Below are 21053 nucleotides of genomic sequence, written 5' to 3' on the forward strand. Positions count from 1 at the left end.
TTCGAGTAGTCACATACCAAATTCATCACACAATATGAATATTTGATTTATAACCTATCAATGTCTTTTTTGCTCATCCGCAAAGTTTCCCAAATAGTGCACATGGATGATTTGTAAGCCATTGGCTTTTTATTTAATTCCCCCAACCACATTCTATTGTATATAACAAAGCTTAGAATATAGAAAACAAAGTTAAGCTTAAGAAATGGTAGCAAGACGGTGCCCGCCGCCCCCCCCCTCTTCCCAGGTTGTTCCATGTGGTTTCATCCTATCGAAATGTTGTGCCATTTATATTTAGAGTAAATTCAGATAATTTGAAAATGAGTGAATGGTTGACTTACCACTGTCTGGACCATGTTGAAACGTTGCTCTCTCATACGAGCCACGGTGCCGCAAACATCGACGTAGTCATTACGTTTGGAATTCTCGACTTCCTTGACGAGTCGATGCAGGGCAATGAAGACCCCGGTTCGACCGATGCCAGCACTGAAAGGTAAAGATATTGAATGTATCAACTCTTCTAATAAAATACAGTACAATCTGTATAAGTCGACCTTCCATAAGTCGAAAAATGTCCTTAACTCGAACCATTATTTCAAACCAGATTATGGAAAACATGGATTAATGGTATGTTCTAAGTCAAATTTTCTATTAAAGAGAGCCGACTCCCTAACCCTTTGTATAGGAAGGTGATTCAAGGATGATGATGGTGATGGAGACAGCAATGATAATGGTGATGATGGTTTATGATAATTATGATGATGCTCTTGGTGCTGCTGATGATGACGATGGTGGTGATGGTGGATGATAATTATGATGACGGTGTTGGTAATTATGATGATGATAATGGTGATGGTGGTGATGATGATGGTGGTGATGGTGATGATGGAGGTAGTGATAAGATGAATGACGGGGATAACGTTGAGGATGACAGTAGAGGTGATGGTGACGATACCAATAATGGCGATGATATTGGTATAGTGATGATGATGAAAGTGATGATGATGATGACAAAGGTGGTGGTGGATGAGGTGGTCATGATGTTGATGATAAAAATGTTGGTGGGTGGTAACGATGCCAACAAAGGCAATGATGATAATGGTAGTGATCATTATGACGACGGAGTGATGGTAATGATTACAATGATGATGATATAGACATGACAACGATGATGGTGGTGTTGATGTTGATGTAGGCCTGCACAGTGATAAGGATGACAATCATGATGATTGCAATGATGACGATGATGATCATGATATTATTAAAGGACAAGTCCACCCCAACAAAAATTTTATTTAAATAAAAAGAGAAAAATCCAACAAGCATAACACTGAAAATTTCATCAAAATCGGATGTAAAATAAGAAAGTTATGACATTTTAAAGCTTCGCTTAATTTCACAAAACAGTTATATGCACATCCTGGTCAGTATTCAAATGAGGAGACTGATGACGTCATCCACTCACTATTTCTTTTGTATTTTACTATATGAAATATGAAATATTCAAATTTTCTCCTCATTGTCATGTGAAACAGTGATTAATTCCTCCCTATACATGTGGAATTAGCATTGTTTAATACTATATGGTTCAGTCGAGTTGGTCCCTTTGGTCAAATCTGTAAAAAATGAAATATTGTTTAATTAAAACAATAAAAAACAAAAGAAATAGTGAGTGATGGACATCATCGACTGACTCATTTGCATTTCATTGAGTTGTGCATATCACTGTTTTGTGAAAAAAAGGGAAACTTTAAAATGCCATAACCTTCTATTTTACATCCGATTTTGATGAAATTTTCAATGTTATGCTAGTTTGATTTTTCTCTATTTATTCAAATCAACATTTTGCTTGGGTGGACTTGACCTTTAATGATGACGATGATGATGATAATGCTGATGATGAAGATGATGATGAAGGAGATGCATGATGGTGGTGATAGTCATATTGATGATGATGCATGATGGTCACAGTGTGGGGGAGGGGGGGGTTAGGACATTTTTATTTATATTTTTTTCATCCTGTTCATGTCATCATTTTAACCTATGCCAATATATGTATTGCCATGATGGCACTCGGGGTCTGCCTCGTCAAGACCTTTCGGTCTTTTGCAGTCTCCCAAATTTCATTTATATTTATGTATGTTTAATTGTTTTGTTACTATGTATTTCTCTGATATTGTATCTTGTATTTTTATTGAATGGAATTTGAATAAATTGAACTTTAATTTTAATTTTTAATTTAATGTAGACCTACATGATGACAACGAGGACAATGATAACAAAAAACAACAACCGCAACATTGACTCACCTGCAATGTACGACAATGGGTCCCCTCTTCCTGTCATGAGCGACAGTAATGGTCTTGATAAATTCAATCATGGGGTGCACGTTGTTAGGTACATCATGGTCAACCCAGTCTCGGAAGGCATACTGGTGGGTCTCAAACTGGTTCTGGCCCTAATTACCAGACAAAAAAGAAAACATTTTAATTAAGATCTGCGTCAACATTCATGCACTGTCCAAGCTGTTATTTTTTATAAGGCTATTTTTTGTGAAGACACAAACTACCTCGGGATGCAAAATTTTGAAAAGAAAATGTACAAATTTGTACACGAAGTCTCATGATATAAACTCTTTACACTGATGGATAATTTCCTTCTAATGTTTAAAAAATTCTTACAACATTTCCAAAGAAATAAAACATTTTCAATATGCTCCCATGCATTCATGTTTTTCCAATAGAGATAAAATGACTAGCATAATAAAAAAAAAGGCACAATTTTGTTCTTTACCCATCACAAAGAAAGGTTGTTAGCGTTGACAATGTGCTAACAAAGGACCTGTTACAACCGGTAATGTTGCAGCAATGCCTGATGTCACAACAACATGTTATTTACATCTTGGAGCAACTTTTGACATCACAATCCAAAAGATGCAACTGTAAACGTTAACAACATTTTTCATTGAAAAGGGTATACATCAAGACTATCTTAGGGTGTGTTCAATGTCAGTTTCAAAATTTAAACGGTAACATGAAACGTGATTGAAAACGTGATTACAAAACGCGAATATAATGAGAAACAGAGAATGTGTTCAATGATCTCCATTCCCGGTCGTAAAAGTACATATAAACGTCTTTCAAATCATGATTCTGAGTAAAATTTAAGCGTTGAAAAAGATGCATTTGTAAAAGCAATCAGCTCAAATTTTACGACCTTCAGCATCGCGAATATGACATTGAACACAATTGAGTTTTGAAACGTCTTTGAATTTGCTCTCGCAGTGGAAGCCTACACAAACAGGTGCCAGAACTGATCTTTCTGGTGATGGGTCAAACTGCGTACTAAAGCTGGGCTAACGAAAGCGGGAAATTTAAAGACGATCGACATATAAACGACTTTATATTTTCGACACTGAATGGTGCACCGTTGATCGTATTAGCATTCTGTAATTGAGTTTTCAATCATGATTTATGCTGCTGTTTAAATTTGAAAATTGACATTGAACACACCCTGTATGTACATACATATGTAGGCCTATGTGTTCTGGGTTTAGTGCCACTTTATAAGATTAACAGGAGGCCCTGTCCCCCCAAGTTCAGATTTTTTATTCACAAATTGTCGTCATTTTTTTACCTTCTCCAGAATAAATGATCTGACGGTCCAATTGGCCATCTCCTGAGAGTTCGTCATGGTGACTGTCACGCCTCCATACATAACCGGCGCGTTCAGCTCATCGGGCCAATAATGTTCGCACTTGGTCTGTAATGATTAAATTCAACATAAGTCATATATTAATAAATATCACAGAAATGAATCTGCCACACTGGGCCATTTACTTGGTTTTTTTTTATGATGGATTTTCTCTAATATCTTCATTCAAGGGTTGTTTTTTTTCCTTTATGTTTTTGCGATGGAAATCGTCGGCGACACTATCTCAGTCATAAATAACATGACATCAGTTCCTTTTAATCAGTAAAAATAAAAATATTGATACATTTATGAAAGTTGGCTACATCAAAAATTTGCATTGGATTTCTACATAAAATAATGTTTTTTAAAAGCAATTTTGGGTCTGACATGCACTTTTAAAATGTTGCATAACTTCAGAACCACATACCCCTGTGTCAAAAATATCATCTTAAATGTTGCGCAAGACTTAAAGGAAAAAAGTCATGAAATGTCGCAGCACGATCTTTTCGCAATACAGATTGAACAGATTAGAGGTTATTGTCGAAAATTGGTGAACCAGGACAGCAGATCGCCCTAAGATTCGGTGCTGACAAAAAATTGCAAATATGTCGTTTATCCAGAGTCCAGGATGACACTGCTGTTTTGATTCACCGATTTTCGACAAAGACTGCTTTGTCAGTAAGGGCTTTTGACAATAGATTCTCTGGCCCGTATTCTGAAGTCAGGTTTAACTTAGACCATGGTCTAACTCTGTGCTAAAGTTATGGGAAGCCTAAAGTGTCAAAATCTTTATTAAGTTGTATGTTTCTTATATTTACTGCATTCTTTCCCGATTCTTCAATGGTGAAGACAATCACCTTTTTATACTTCCTAGACAATTATAAATGATTTGAGAGTCAAATGAGCTCAAATATGATATCTCTACTGTAAGTGATTCATGTAACAATTGGCTATCCATACTTAAACCACAACTTTAAACCTGAGGCTACGGGCCTCTATGTTCCAGAAAGCGTCTGCATAGTGGTTGTGAAAACTGACCAAAATTAAAGTCCTTCTTACCCTAGCCTCCTTCCACAAGGCCAGTAATCATGGCAACGGTTTTCGAAGCCACTAAGTAGATGCTTTCTGAAACTTTGAGAATCTATTGAAAATGCCTGTCAATCCACAATGAACAGCTAAGTGGTCTTTGTCAAAAATTGGCCAACCGGGACAGCAGATCATCCTAAGATTTGGAGCTGATGAAAAACTGCAAATATGTTGTTTGTTCAGAGTCCAGGACGACACTGCTGTTGATTCACCTATTTTTGACAAAGGCTGCTTCGTCAGGAAGGGCTTTTGACAATAGATTCTCTATGTTCCAGAAAGCGTCTGCATAGTGGTTATGAAAACTCCCTAATATGAAGCTGTATATGACCAAAATTAAAGTCCTTCTTACCTTTCCTCCTTCTACAAGGCCAGTGATCATGGCAATGGTCGTGCTCTGGTTCTCAAACACCATCTCCCAGAAGTCGTTGATGGAGTCGGGCACGGGACCTTGGGAGGCAATGTATTCCTTGGCAGAGTGTAAGCCCTATGGGATGTCATGGGATAAAAAGGGTGCAATATCATCAACAGGGGATTAAGATGGAGGAGTAGAGGGAGAGAGAGAGAGAGAGAGAGAGAGGGGATAGTAAGAGACAGAGAGACAGATATAGAGATATACTGACATACATGTAAGCCCAGTTGACACCTGCACGCATTGTGGTTCCCGCATAGTTTGCGCACGGGCACGAGTGTGGCAATGCGGGGACTATATGTGCCAACATGCGGATAGGTGCGCAGCAGTGTGTGAAATACGCGCCAAAATTTTCAACATGTAGAATACAAATTCATAAACTTTGTGCAACATAGCTGTCGAAATAGAAGTTTTGTGGCGCAAAAAATAGTTGGCACACCCCCCGAGGTAGTGGCACGCAGTTCGCGACTAGTTCATGACAAGTTCACGGCAGGATCGCTCATACTTTGTGCATAGGCTAATTATACATGTACTTCTCGCATAGTTCATGATCAGTGTATGTGGTCCTGATCCGCGAACAAAGAAAGATGAGAGAGATAGATAAACAAGTGGAATGCCTCTGGCCGTCTCACCTGCATCACGCGATTCAATATAGCAGCAGTGCTGATTTTGAAAACTACTATAACTCGCACAAGATGTTCAGTGATACTTGGTTACTCTTATTTTCACGTTTTATGAACTAGACCAATACACTTATAGAGATATGATGGCAATTCAACAAATACCCCCAACGTGGCCAAAGTTCTTTGACCTTACATGACCTTTGACCTTGATCATGTGACCTGAAACTCGCACAGGATGTTCAGTGATACTTGATTACTATTATGACTAAGTTTTATGAACTAGACCAACACACTTTCAAATTTATGGCTGTAATTCAACAAATACCCCAATTTGGCCAAAGTTCATTGACCCTAAATGACCTTTGACCTTGATCATGTGACCTGAAACTTGCACAGGATGTTCAGTAATACTTGATTACTATTATGTCCAAGTTTCATGAATCAGATCCATAAACTTTCAAAGTTATGATGGTAATTCAACAGATACCCCCAATTCGGCCAAAGTTCATTGACCCTAAATGACCTTTGACCTTGGTCATGTGATGTGAAACTCATGCAGGATGTTCAGTGATACTTGATTAACCTTATGTATAAGTTTCATGAACTAGGTCCATATATTTTCTAAGTTATGATGACATTTCAAAAACTTAACCTTAGGTTAAGATTTTGATGTTGATTCCCCCAACATGGTCTAAGTTCATTGACCCTAAATGACCTTTGACCTTGGTCATGTGACATGAAACTCAGGCAGGATGTTCAGTAATACTTGATTAACCTTATGGCCAAGTTTCATGAACTAGGTCCATATACTTTCTAAGTTATGCTGTCATTTCAAAAACTTAACCTCAGGTTAAGATTTGGTGTTGACGCCGCCGCCGCCGTCGCCGTCGCCGTCGGAAAAGCGGCGCCTATAGTCTCACTCTGCTATGCAGGTGAGACAAAAAGCAGCCAAAGAAAGAAAGAAAGAGAAAGAGAAAAGTAAACACACAGAGATGACAGAGAAGAGATCCTTATTTTCTTTACCTGGATGTAGTTAGCATTGATGTAATCACTGGTCTGCCCTTCTTCTAAATCTTGCAAATGAACAGCGGTCTCATCGACTGTGAACCAAAAATGTAAAAAGAACGTATAAATGCACAAATATTCACACAAAAATGTGGTGCGTTTCATACAGGTATTATACTGCTTAAGCTATTATGTAAATTCAAAGAAGCATGATCTTAAAAAAAAAAAAATCACTATTTTTTCTTGCTTTATGACACACCGGATATTAACCCTATAGCACCTACAGACTCCTATGCATAATGGCAATTACTCACTGGAGGAAACAATAAAACTGGTAATAAGTAGGCATTGTTCCAAACAAATTGAAATAGTTTTTTATAAATTTATTTTTGTTCATTACAAGTTATATTTATTTTGCAGCATAGGACCTGTTGAATAGAATGGTACATGGCAAAGTTCAATCAGATGTACGAATATTGACCTTTGACAATCGTTTGCAGAGCGAGAAAAAAAACAACAAAAGTTTGGGTTTCAGCCGCCCCAGTCCCACGCCTTCAAAAAAATGTAAAGTATCACTGACAGAATACTAAAGTTTTCGCCAAATCTTGGATCAAATATGTCAAAAATTAATTCCAACTCACATCTAGATGTCACTCTGTGTGATATCCAACGTTTTGATGAACATATAGCAACGCCCGAGCTTCTTCGGCGAAGTAAGTGGTTTTCCGAGACATGGACGCAGCCATCTTTGCTGAAATCGACTGCGCAACAGTCTGGAACTTGCTACACACCGATGCATGTCAATCGGTTTTTCTTTATTATACTCAATAGGGGCATACACTTTTCTATGCAGATCTATATAGCAGCCAACCGATACGGTATGCACACGCAATATTACCACGGTAAATCATAGACAAGAGATACTATAGCGCAAAGAAAACGTACGGGCGGTTAAGGGCGGTTCAGTGTGTAATAGGAAGGGCGGTCTCGGGCGGTTCAGGTGCTATTTGGTTAAACGTTATAAGAGGATTGCACGATAGGAGATAGCTACATGTACTCACATGGTAAGATGTTTCTGTATCTGTTCTTGGTTGCATTGACAGGAAGCCTGGAAGCCTCAGTGCTCTTATCTCGGCCCACATTTGAAAGAGTCTGCAACCAAATGAAATATAAATAAGACTTGGTAACATTTTACAATGATAATTTAAGATGCCATTCCACTTTGCCAATCTTGCTACGATTAAGCAAACCTACAGATAGGAGGAAAATGAACCTTATACCTGGAGTCAGCAAACACTACTTACCAGGGACAAAAGAATTTCAATTGGAGCAGGGGCTTAATAATGGATGTTGTTTTGATATGCAACAAAATATAACAGAGTCTGACCGACTACAGTGCTTTTGACTTTTGGGTTGATCAAAATTCACTGATTTTTCCCTGAGTTGAGGTATTTTTCTTATCACATCCCCTGATTTTTCCCTGACGGGAAAAAGTAAAATAACTTTCCCTGATGGGCTAAGAACCCTGTCATAACTGTCTTATTTTACATTTGGTTTCGATGAAAAATTCAATTTTCTGCTCGTTTGAATTTTTGTTATGTATTCAAATAATCTTGTCATTGAGGGTGGACATAGATTTTAAGCAGTTACGAATTCCTGCCAACCACAGACTATTAAGAACCTTTAAAACATTCATTTCCTATTCAATACTGCAAGAAAAAATCACAGATATAGGAACATACAGGTTAAAATGGCAAATTTCTTTCCCCCCAATTCCAAAATGGAATATTCTTATCTAATAGGAACAGTTGGAAAGTATACAAATGTTGAAAAAGCTTACATTATACTCTTCGACAAATCCAGCATTCATGTTGCGACTCATCGTATCAATATGGTTAGAAAAGTTCTTAATCTGCACAGCACTAAAGAAATAAAAAGCAAGGAAAGGCAACAATTTATTAATTACTAAAGAAGGTTAATAATACCTGATAAAAAAATAATGGTAAATAAATCAAGACCTGCACAAACTCTGCATGAATCCCTTTTTCAAATATGGATCACAGCCCATTTCTTAACCCTCAATCTCCCGGGATATTTTGATTCTTGTCATTCCGGGGGGGGGGGGGGGGGGGGGGGGGGGGGCATTATGGCCCCCCCTTAAGATCTAAGCCGTGGATTGCGCGATCACAACGAAAATTTGCATGATGGTAGAGAATGACGTAATCTACGCAGTTGCATTGGTAAATTTCACTGAATTCATATATTTTTATTTTATATGAATTAATTATGCTAATTTATTCATGAAATCATACTTTTTGCTCTGATTCACTAAATAAAGCTCCTAGAATGCTATTTTTTGGTGAAAATATTCTTTATAGCATTCCTAACAATTGTGAATGAAAAAAATTCTGGTACCAAGACCGATTTCTTATGTATTTTATTGTTTTTTAAATTTCTTATGTATTTCTTTGTTTTTTTACTTTTTGTTTTTTATTGTTTTTTCAATGGAAATCGTTCCAGACTTAATTCTTATCATAAACAAGGCAAAATTAATTAAGTTTAATCATTAGAAGTAGAAATAATGATACATTTATGAATTTTGGCCAAATACACAATTTGCATTGGATTTGTACATGAAATCACGTTTATGAGCAATTTTGGGTCTGACATGCACTTACATAATGTTGCGTAATGTCGTAACCGCGTACCCGGGCGTCACAAATTTGGTCTCAAAATTTGCGCGAGACTTGAAAGTAAAAAGTCAGTGAGCGGCGAGGTCAAAAAAATTTGCGCAGCAGATATATCATGAAAATTGTCGAGGGGGGGGGGGCCATAATGGCCCCCCCCCTCCCCGGAGAATTAGGGTTAAGTCTCGATGAAAAAATGTTGATCATTCTTGGCTACCACATTTGATTTTCAATCCTTAAAATGGCGATCAGAATAAGATACTGTGCATGTAACATAGAGATGCACCTCATTCCCACCTTAACCCCTTACAATGATAACCAAACTATTTTACCATAACTTATAAAACTATGTACAATTATTATTATTATATATCCTGCTATCATTATCCCTGTATAGGTGACATATCAATTTACTTCTTCAAGACACCTCACACTGATACACAGACTGTTTTCATTCTGGGATAGCATTGGAGATGCTGAAAGGGAGTATTCTTCTAGGTTCAATTTCAAGGATCATTGTTATCATCATTATTATCATTATTACTTACTTAGAGACCTGAGGCGGCAGAGATTGAGGAAGCGGGGCCTTAGGTCGATCATCCCTCATACTGACGTACGGGTTCTCTCTGACGGGGATCGGGGTCATCCTAATTAAGGTGTCATCAGGGAGCGGTGCTTTGTGCATTGTGTCTTGGAATCCCTGCGACGTGGGGTAGGCAGCATTCACCAGGGGAAGTCTCTGACGATTACCTTGCTCATACAAGGCGTTTCTCGGCTCACCGCAGCTGAAGAGAAACATATACAGTGAAACAATTACAAGCAAGGTTTCAGAACATATGATATCATAATAATAATGGAATACTGGTACATTAAAAAATCTTCCTTTTAGGCCGTCTTAGAAATATTTGTGTAAGGTAAATAATACATATAGAAAATTGATTATAATATTACAAGGATATTAACTAAACAGAAGCAGGATAAAAGTCAACTCCATTATACCATAAGGGATAAACTTCATCTAAACTTTCAAAGCCAGACCATGATGGAAATGGCATCCAATTGATCAAATATCAATTGAACATATGTGGCAACAGAAAAGGGAGAAAAAATTCGCCCATACTCACATCTACTCTTGTTTATCTATCATGTACCACTGACAGCAAACAAGAAGATTGCCACACACACACCCACACACTCACCACCAATCCTACACTCATTGTTGATAGTTAAAGCTAACCATAGAAAAGAAGTCCAACTCTGACATAGACTCCTTCCTCTATTATGCAGAAGGAAAATCTGTTGCCCAAGTGACAAACAGAAAGTCTTTCATACACACACACACACGCACCCACATCAACATTTGATTGTTTAAGTGTTCATCATTAGTGGCATAATCCAGGAATCTATATACACCCACATTTGATTGTTGAGGGATTCATCATGAGTGACGTAACCAAAGCCTGGAACCAAATCACACCCACAAACACCTATGACTGTTAGGGGATTCATCAATATTGGCCTAACCTATGCCTGGAACCTAGGACACACTCGAACCCACACCCACATTTCATTGTTTGCGATTCATCATCAGTGCACATACCAAAGCTAGCAACCAAAACTCGTATCCACACCCACATTTAATTGTTTTGGGAATCATTATTAGTGGCCTAACCTAATCCTGGAACAGATCATAGAGTTACATGTATATACACCCATATTTAACTCTATGGAACAAATATACACTCACACCTGCAGTCACATTTTATTGTTTTGTTATTCATCCCTAGTTGCCTAAAGAAAGCTTGGAACCCATACACACACGCACTAACACTCACATTTCGTTTTAATAGGAGTTCATCACTAGTGTCCCAACCAAAGCTCAAAACCAATACACACTGATGCCCAAACCCACATTTCATGGTTTATAGATTCGTCACTAGTAGCCCAACTTAAGCCTGGATCTCACTCTCACCAACACACTGAATACTTAATACACACTCTCACCAACACTTGATTTTATAGGGATTCATCACTAGTGGCCCAACCACAGCTTGGAACCCATGCACACAAACACCCACACCCACATTTCATTGTTCAGTGGTCCAATACATCTTTAGGGGCCCAATCAGAGCTTGACACAAATTAAACTCGCACACCCACACCCACATCTGAATACTTAGGGTTTCATCAATAGTGGCCTAACTTATGCCTGGAACCTCGGACACACTAAAACCCACACCCACATTTCATTTTTTGGGATTCATCATTAGTGGACAAACCAAAGCTTGGAACCAATACACGCGCACACACACATTTGATTTCATAGGGATTCATTACTAGTGGACCAACCACAGCTTTGAACCATACACACAAACATCCACAAACACATTTCATTGCTTAGGGATACATCTTTAGTGGCCCAATCAGAGCTTGAAACAATTTACACTCGTACACATACACCCACATATGAATGCTTCGGGATTCATCAATAGTGGACTTACTTATGCCTAGAACCTCGGACACACTCAAACCCACACCCACATTTAATTGTTTTGGAAATCATCACTAGTGGCCCAACCACAGCTTAGAACCATACACACACACACCCACACCCATATTTCATTGTTTAGGGATACGTCTTTAGTGGCACAATCAAAGCTTGTAACAAATTACACTCGCACACACACCCACATCTGAATATTGAGGGTTTCATCAATAGTGGCCTAACTTATGCCTTGAACCTCGGACACACTCAAACCCACACCCACATTTCATTTTTTGGGATTCATCATTAGTGGACATACCAAAGCTTGCAACCAATACTCACACTCACACCCACATTTAATTGCTTTGGGAATCATCACAAGTGGCCCAACCACAGCTTGGAACCATACACACAAACACCCACACCCACATTTCATTGCTTAGGGATACATCTTTAGTGGTCCAATCAAAGCTGCAAACAAATTACACTTGCACACACACCCACATCTGAATACTTAGGGATTCATCAATAGTGGCCAAACCAAAGGTTTGAACCAATACTCACTCACACCCACATCCACATTTAACTGTTATGGGAATCATCAATAGTGGCCTAGCCAAAGCTTGGAACCATACACACTCACACCCACACCCACATTTAACTGTTATGGGAATCATCACTAGTGGCCTAGCCAAAGCTCGGAAGCCATACACACTCAAACCCACATTTGATTTTTCAGAGATCCATCACTAGAGGCCCTACCAAAGCTTTGAACACATACTCACACTCACACCCACATTTAATTGTTTTGGAAATCATCACTAGTGGCCCAACCACAGCTTAGAACCAATACACACACACACCCACACCCATATTTCATTGTTTAGGGATACGTCTTTAGTGGCACAATCAAAGCTTTAAACAAATTACACTCGCACACACACACCCACACCCACATCTGAATATGTTGGGAATCATCTATAGTGGCTTAACCTATGCCTGGAACCTCCAACACACTCAAACCCACACCCACATATCATTGTTTAGGGATTCATCACAAGTGGCCCAAACAAAACATGGAACCTGTACACACTCACACCCACATCCACATTCAATTGTTTTGGAAATCATCACTAGTGGCCCAACTACAGCTTGGAACCATACACACAAACATCCACACCTCATTTCATTGTTTAGTGGCCCAATACATCTTTAGTGGCCCAATCAAAGCTTGACACAAATTCCACTCGCACACACACACATACCCACATCTGAATACTTAGGGATTCATCAATAGTGGACTAACTTATGCCTGGAACCTCAGACACACTCAAACCCACACGCACATTTCATGTTTAGAGATTCATCATTAGCGGCCAAACCAAAGGTTTCGAACCAGTACTCACTCACACCCAACCCACATTTAACTGTTTTGGGAATCATCACTTGTGGTCTAGCCAAAGCTTGGAACCAATACACACTCACACCCACATTTGGTTTTTAGAGATCCATCACTAGTGGCCCTACCAAAGCTTTGAACACATACATACTTACTCACACTCACAACCACACTCACATTTAATTGTTTTGGAAATCATCACTTGTGGACCAACCACAGTTTGAAACCATACACACAAACACCCACAAACACATTTCATTGTTTAGGGATACGTCTTTAGTGGCACAATCAAAGCTTGTAACAAATTACACTCGCACACACACCCACATCTGAATATTGAGGGTTTCATCAATAGTGGCCTCACTTATGCCTTGAACCTCGGACACACTAAAACCCAAACCCACATTTGGTTTTAAGAGATCCATCACTAGTGGCCCTACCAAAGCTTTGAACACATACTTACTCACACTCACAACCACACCCACATTTAATTGTTTTGGGAATCATCACTAGTGGCCAAACCTAAGACTGGAACAATCATACACTTACACCCACATTTAATTGTTTGGGTATTCATCCCTAGTTGTCTAATGAAAGCTTAGAACCCATACACACTCGCAGTTACACCCAGACCCACAATTCATTTTATAGGGAATCATCACTAGTGGACCAACCACAGTTTGGAACCATACAAACACCCACACCCACATTCCATTGTTTAGGGATACATCTTTAGTGGCCCAATCAAAGCTTGAAACAAATTACACTCGCACAGACACACCCACACCCACATCTGAATATGTTGGGAATCATCTATAGTGGCTTAACCTATGCCTGGAACCTCCGACACACTCAAACCCCACACCCACATATCATTGTTTAGGGATTCATCACAAGTGGCCAAAACGAAACATGGAACCTGTACACACTCACACCCACATCCACATTTGATTGTTTTGGGAATCATGACTAGCTGCCTAACCAAAGCTTGGAACCCATTCATGTACACACTCACACCCACAGTCCCACATCAACACACATTACTTTGAATGAATAACTTACCATTGCCGAGCAATGAGGAGCATAACAAGCAAGAGAACAAGAGTGATGATGATGATGACAACAATAGCAGCCACAAACCAATCGATATCAAATCCTGGTCAATGAAAATGATAATAATTATGATAATGGGAATTTATATAGCGTCATCTGTCTAGAAATAATCTATTCCTTGGCCATTATCATTACCCTGGCTTTAGCTCGATCTGTCAGTTTCAATGCTGTCCACTGAACCTGGGTTTAGTGCAGAACAATGTGGGAAAATTTACCGCTGAAGGATTTGACTCTAAATGCTTTGATTGAAAGAGGAAAGACGAGAGTGGGAACCATTAGACCGTTGTATTTATGGAGCTTTACTATGAGTTTCACATCCACAATCAGGTATAAGGCAAGTACATTGACATGGATGCGAATTATGATAAAACACATAGAGTATATGTCGTTACACCAAGTGGATATTAGACCAAATGGGTAGAACCTAACTGGAAATTAGGCAAAGTGGTAAATGGGCAAAATTGCAATTAGACCAAATGGTTAGTTGACAAACTGGTCGTAAATTTTAAATACCCAGCGTACCACTTACCTGAGTTATAGGCCGGTGACCAAGTAGTGTCAGTAAACTTTCCATCGGACCCATAGGCACGTATGGCAAACCTGTTGAATTTAGGGGGAAAACAGAAAATGAATATGGAAAGCCTTGGAATGCAAAATGTATTTCCTATTCAAACAGTTCAGACAAATGTACTTGCATCACTGGAATATTGAGAGCTGCCATTTTGCAAATTGAACTGTTATTACAAGGATACCTGGCAACCCTGACAGCAAAGAAATAGAAACAAATTACTAAGAAATTTCCAGAAACAGGAGCACACTTGTTCAAAAAAGAATTTTCTTTTCCATAATGGGAATATTCCCTTTTAACATGAACACATGGCAGGTATAATTGGAAACGTTTTTAATAACAATAAAGAAAGTGTGTGTACGTCTAGCTGTGCGTGCGTGAGTGTGCTTGCGTGTGAGTGACGTTTCCATTGTGCTCTTTATACAAATACCCTGTAAATAGTTTTTCTCATAGCTACAAGTATTCCATGTACAAGTGTAATATCATTTTGCAGGGTCTCGTGATTACAAGCCTTGCTTCTTTGGGGTCCCAAACCTGTCGTTTTCAGGTAATTATTATGTAACCATTAAAATTCAATTCAATTAAAAAAGCATACCTGTAATCGCTGAGTGGAACCACTTGCCCATTGCAGTATCCCACTGAATCCGGGGTGCAGCTACTGTTAGAGCCAACAGTGAACGACGTCCTTGCGCTTCCGCCCGTGAAAGGATTGTAGGCAAGGGGTGTGGCCTGGTACGGCCTGCCTGAGCTGACTTGCCAGTTGATGACTGGGTCACTTGGCGTAGCTGGTATGGTGTCTACGGGAGAGGTAATAGCATAATATCAACAAATTACTTGGAAACTAGTCAGAGATGGTATTAAATTAATGCCATTCTCAGGGAGACTTGATTTTGGGTCAGAATACATATTTTATAATACATGCATGCAAGAATCACCTTCATTGTGATGTCACTACTTTGAGATAACTCAATACAAATCACAGTGTTTTTCTTTCAAAAAGAATCCAAAACCAAGCAAGTAAAAAGGACTACAAACTTAGATTTTGCGTGTATATTTTTCATGGTTTGCAGATGGGTTAAAAATTCCATTTTGAGGGCCCATTGTTGGCAATCAGCAGCTGTTTTTTTTTTCAAACATTGTCACAAATTTTCATTACTTCAAACACAAATAAAGATATTAAAACCAATGATTAGACCAGTTCAAAGTTCAAATATAGAATATAGGATCATGAGGATTATCCATATCTACACAAACGACACAATATCAGAAATCAAAATTTGATTTTTGATATTGTGATATTGTGTTTATGCAGAAGCTTCAAAATAGGAAAGAATAAGAAGCTGAGAAGACCTGATTCTAAATGCATCTCCTAAGTTTAGTATGGTAAGAAGGTTATTTTAGCATCTATAAGTGTCACCTATACATGTACCGGAAGAAGTAAACCCACTGGCCCCTATGCCCAACATTACATGAGATAAGGCCTTCAGAAAATCTGTATCACACTAAAATAAAATCAGATTCAACTGGTTAACAGACTTACCCCTTGAGCTCTCTGCGACCAAGATGGCGTATCTAGACACTGGACCGTACACATCGCTGAAGAAGCTACTATCAAAGGATACAGTCATGGTCTTCCCGCTCCTTGAGACAAGACGTACCACATTGTCTAAAGAAGGTGTTGGAGGTGCTGAAGGGGACAAGTGGAGAGATAAAATGTAGAATAAAAAAATGTTGGATCAGGGATGATGATCATAATAATATGATATGGCGAGTACAGTACGTTCAAAAGGTCTTCAATTGCTCCACTTTAACAAGAGTTGTATGATTCATCTTTTATAAGATAAGCTCACAGTCGGTTGGAAAAATTCATGACTTCATAACTATTACTTTATGATGTTATGTGCCACATTGCATGATTTCATTTTTAATGATTTACTTTCAAAGCTTACCAAGAAACATAGATCTTCGCAATATGACAATATATTTTCTCAAGATTACATAAAAAAATTCTACAAGTCATTTCATATGATGTCATCAGTTATTCCAGGCAACTTTGCAAAAGTATTTGCTCTTAATTCTGTTAGAGTTCAATCAGTAAGACATACTTTTTTTCATTTTGCCAGGCACAGTCTACTGCCTATGATACAACATATTGTAGATGCCTTAGTTGCTTAGATAGGCTATCGATTATGGTGCTCACAGACTTTTTTGGGGGAATTCCTTCATGGGATAATAATAATAATAATTGGCATTTATATAGCGCTTTATCAATCTACTACTGTTCAAAGCGCTTCACAATTATTATTACCCGGTCACTGGATTCATAGCATTTCAAGCAGCCTGTTAGGCGCACACTTGCTAAACCAACCACAATGACGGTTGTTTCCTACTGGTACCCAATTAGCACCTGGGTGAGAGTGGCAAAGTGTGGATTGACGCCTTGCCAAAGGGCGCTAGACTATCTGAGAAGGAGACCAACATAAACTTTTTTTTTTGGAGGGCTATGTATAAATCTGCAACATTAGATAAGCTTTAACACTGCAGTGATTAAGGATTTTCCAGGGCTATTTCTATCATTTCAGGGGCTGGATCGCCCTAGCCCCAGTGTAATTTCTTCGCTGCTGTAAAGCGGCTAAACAAGCTGGCCAGACAAACCAATAATTATGATAATAATAATTATAATAATAATGATAACAGCATATTTACTCAGGATAGTCACTTCACTTTTTGAAAACTGTTCTACCAGGGGGCCATGGTATTACTGAGCTTCCAGAATTGTACATGTATCTCCATTAATCAAGGATTGTTCAGTCAAAAGGGGTGGGGTATATTGATTGCTTGCTAGCATGTTTTTGCAACAGTAAGAATAAATTGATCAGCAGGTTTTAACTTGTTAGGTTTTGACTGTCTGCAATGCAGCCTTCTAATAAGATGCTGCTCTGTTTTGTATATCATCAACATGATCTGTCAGTGTTTGCGTATGTGGGTCCCGGACAGTTGAGCAAAAGTCTACGGTCGATTTTACCAGTGTCTTGTAAGCGATGTCTTTGATCTTCTTGGCACAAAAAGATTTCTGCGTAAACAACCTAGAGATCAATAGCTTTTGCACATACTATGCTGACATGTGCATTCCAGTTCAGGTCATTTCAAATATCAACACCTAAATATGCGTGAGACTCCGACTCTGGAAGAGGGGAATCATTAAGTGCGTACTGATATTTAACTGGATTTTTTAGAGTGGGTTATGTGCAGTACATGACAATTTTTAGCACTGAAATCCATCTGCCATTTTGTCTGCCAAACTGCAAGGTCATTCTGCACCTTGTGTGCATCTTCCATGCTAGACACTTGGTAATAGATTATGCAGTCATCGGCAAACAAACGGCAGGTGGAGTTCAAACCATCGCATAGGTCATTGATGTCAATGAGGAAGCTCACGGGTCCGGTGTCTGTATGCCCTGGAACGCCATAGTCCCCCGGCGCCCATTACGACTGCTCTCCTTCAACGACCACCCTTTGTGTACGGTTAGTCAAGAAGTCTGTTATCCACCTTTGGGTTTTACCAAAAATACCATAGGACAGCAACTTCGACAGGAGCCTCTGATGTCAAAAGCTTTTGGAAGTCCATTACAATTAAATCAATCTGTATCTTATGGTCCACTTCCTTTGTTATATCCTGTATGATAGAGGTAAGCTGTGTTTCACAGGAGTGGTTCTTCCTGAAGCCGTGCTGGTGTTCATTCAGAATACTGCGGCTATCCAGATAATGCTAGTATGGATAATGTGTTCCACTACTTTGCTGCAAACAGAAGGTTTTTTATCTGTAATTGGATGGGTCGGCTCGGTCTACTTTCTTGAATATATGGGTGATATTAGCACGACGCCAGTCTTCTGGGATTTCACCTGTTGAGAGGGGTAATTGAAATATACTTCTAAGTGCAGGTGCTATTTCTTCAGCTATTTGCCGTGAGACCAATGGTGATATTTCATCCGGACATGTAGCTTTGTGTGGGTTAAGATACATTTATTTCAATATCCGGCATTGTAGGAAAGACAAACCAATCTCTAACTTACCTGTATGCGGGAGATCTAATGGTCCTGCAATCACGACATCACTATCATCAGCACCGTTCCTTGCTCTGATACTGAAGGTGTAGGTGCATCCTGTTGGAAGGTTTTCAATCAAGGCTGAAAAGACAGTAACTCCATAGGTCTCGGTACGACTAAATCCAGCCTAAAAGAAACAGAAAAGAAAGAATAATAGAAACAATGATAATGATAATAATAAAATAATAATAATGATAACATCATATTTACTCAGGATAGACACTACACTTCTGAAAACTGTTCTCCAAGAAAGCCCTGGTATTACTGAGCTTCCAGAATTGTACATGTATCTCCATTAATCAAGGATTGTTCAGTCAAAAGGGGTGGGGTATATTAATTGCTTGCTAGCATGTTTTTGCAACAGTAAGAATAAATTGATCAGCAGGATTTAACTTGTTGGGAGCTGATTGTCTGCAACGGGGCCTTCTTATAAGATGCTATTATTATTTATTACAAATTTTTTATATAGTGTTCTTAAGCTTTTTCATGCTCCCTCTTTTATCTGCCTTTGCTTTTATGTAAGCACCCACTGGATAGGGTCAAATGGTCTTTATTGACTACAGTAATTAAGTTAACTTTATTTGGCCCCGGCAGTCCAGTGGGTGCTCAATCTATACTCTGTAATGCTCATTATACCAATTTGATATGCTTTTCATTGCCGAAAATAAAATCATAATTATAATAACTAAAAAGTTGTCAAAATGATTAAATCGCATTTCAAAATCTTATTTTACCAAACTCAATGTGTTTATCCTACCATCAACATTCTTTCTATCTTAAATGGATATGTAAAATAATGTTCCATTATGAATGTATCAATGATTTAAATGTTATTGTGTTCTGTTTGCTATTCATGTACTTGTTCATTATCGATCTACATTGTGTCCAATCCGATCATAAGGATAAGATGTGTAATTTCTTTATTACTGCAATATATAATTGAAAAAGAAAATAAATTGATTAATTAGTAAATAAATTAATTGGTTAATAAAAGTTTTCTCTGATCGTACCTCTCTCCTCTTCCGGACAGCAATGGCTTCCCCAGTAATATCCACAATATATGCCGTCAGAAGACCATTCGGTGAGGCAGGTGGCGTCCAAGTAAGTAACACTGAGTTGGGCGAGTCTATTATAACAGCTGGGTCTCTCACTTCAGACGATTCTATAAGAAAAATAAAGCACACAAATAATAATAATGCTATATAATATGAACATAATATCATCATCATCATCATATCAGCCATGTTCAGCCCACTGCAAGGCGAAGGCCTCCTCAAGTTGGTGCCAAAGGTGCTTGTCTTGTGCTGAAGCGATCCAATTTATGCCAATGAATTTTGTGAGCTCGTCACTCCATCTCAATTTTTGTCTACCCCAATTTCGTGATCCTAGCCATGGTCTCCATTCTGTGATGCGTTTGGTCCACCTATTATCATGTGATCTTGCAAGGTGGCCAGCCCATCTCCATTTCGTTGATTTAATTGCTTTGATTTTGTCTATTACTCTAGTCTGGCTCCTAATCCATTGTATGGTTTTCCTGTCACGTTTTGATATCCAAAGCATTATACGTTCCATACTGTGTTGAGTGGTTTTTAATTTCTGTTCCATTTTCTTTGTTACAGACCAGGTTTCAGAACCATAGGTCATTGCCGGTATAACGCATTGATTAAATACTTTTCTCTTAAGGCAAATTGGCATATTGCTCTTCATAATGTCATTGAAATTCCCAAAAGCGATCCATCCAGCTCTTGTCCTCCTTTTAACTTCATCCAGTTCTTCATGATCCATTCAACATGATATATAAGGTACTTATAAAAGACATACATTGTGGGTAGCTAAGGATTCACAGATTCACTATTACCTCTGGCATCGGATTTAATC

General features: G+C 38.6%; 1 protein-coding gene across 1 annotated transcript in view; it reads right to left on the reverse strand.

Moving 5' to 3' along the window:
- The window catches only part of LOC129283387 (uncharacterized), a 163236-nt gene that overhangs the window by 4319 nt on the left and 137864 nt on the right, over window positions 1-21053 (reverse strand). The window contains exons 102-115 of the mRNA XM_064113673.1: window positions 20186-20337; window positions 19143-19302; window positions 16609-16755; window positions 15664-15865; window positions 15030-15100; window positions 14450-14543; window positions 10052-10288; window positions 8657-8738; window positions 7878-7968; window positions 6835-6911; window positions 5129-5263; window positions 3637-3762; window positions 2310-2458; window positions 342-486 (exon numbers count right to left, since the gene is read on the reverse strand). Of these exons, the coding sequence (XP_063969743.1) occupies window positions 342-486; window positions 2310-2458; window positions 3637-3762; window positions 5129-5263; window positions 6835-6911; window positions 7878-7968; window positions 8657-8738; window positions 10052-10288; window positions 14450-14543; window positions 15030-15100; window positions 15664-15865; window positions 16609-16755; window positions 19143-19302; window positions 20186-20337 (1868 nt within the window). The remainder of the gene's footprint in view (window positions 1-341; window positions 487-2309; window positions 2459-3636; window positions 3763-5128; window positions 5264-6834; window positions 6912-7877; window positions 7969-8656; window positions 8739-10051; window positions 10289-14449; window positions 14544-15029; window positions 15101-15663; window positions 15866-16608; window positions 16756-19142; window positions 19303-20185; window positions 20338-21053) is intronic.

Source organism: Lytechinus pictus, chromosome 19, assembly GCF_037042905.1.
Source record: "Lytechinus pictus isolate F3 Inbred chromosome 19, Lp3.0, whole genome shotgun sequence".
Classification (NCBI taxonomy): Eukaryota; Metazoa; Echinodermata; class Echinoidea; order Temnopleuroida; family Toxopneustidae; genus Lytechinus; species Lytechinus pictus.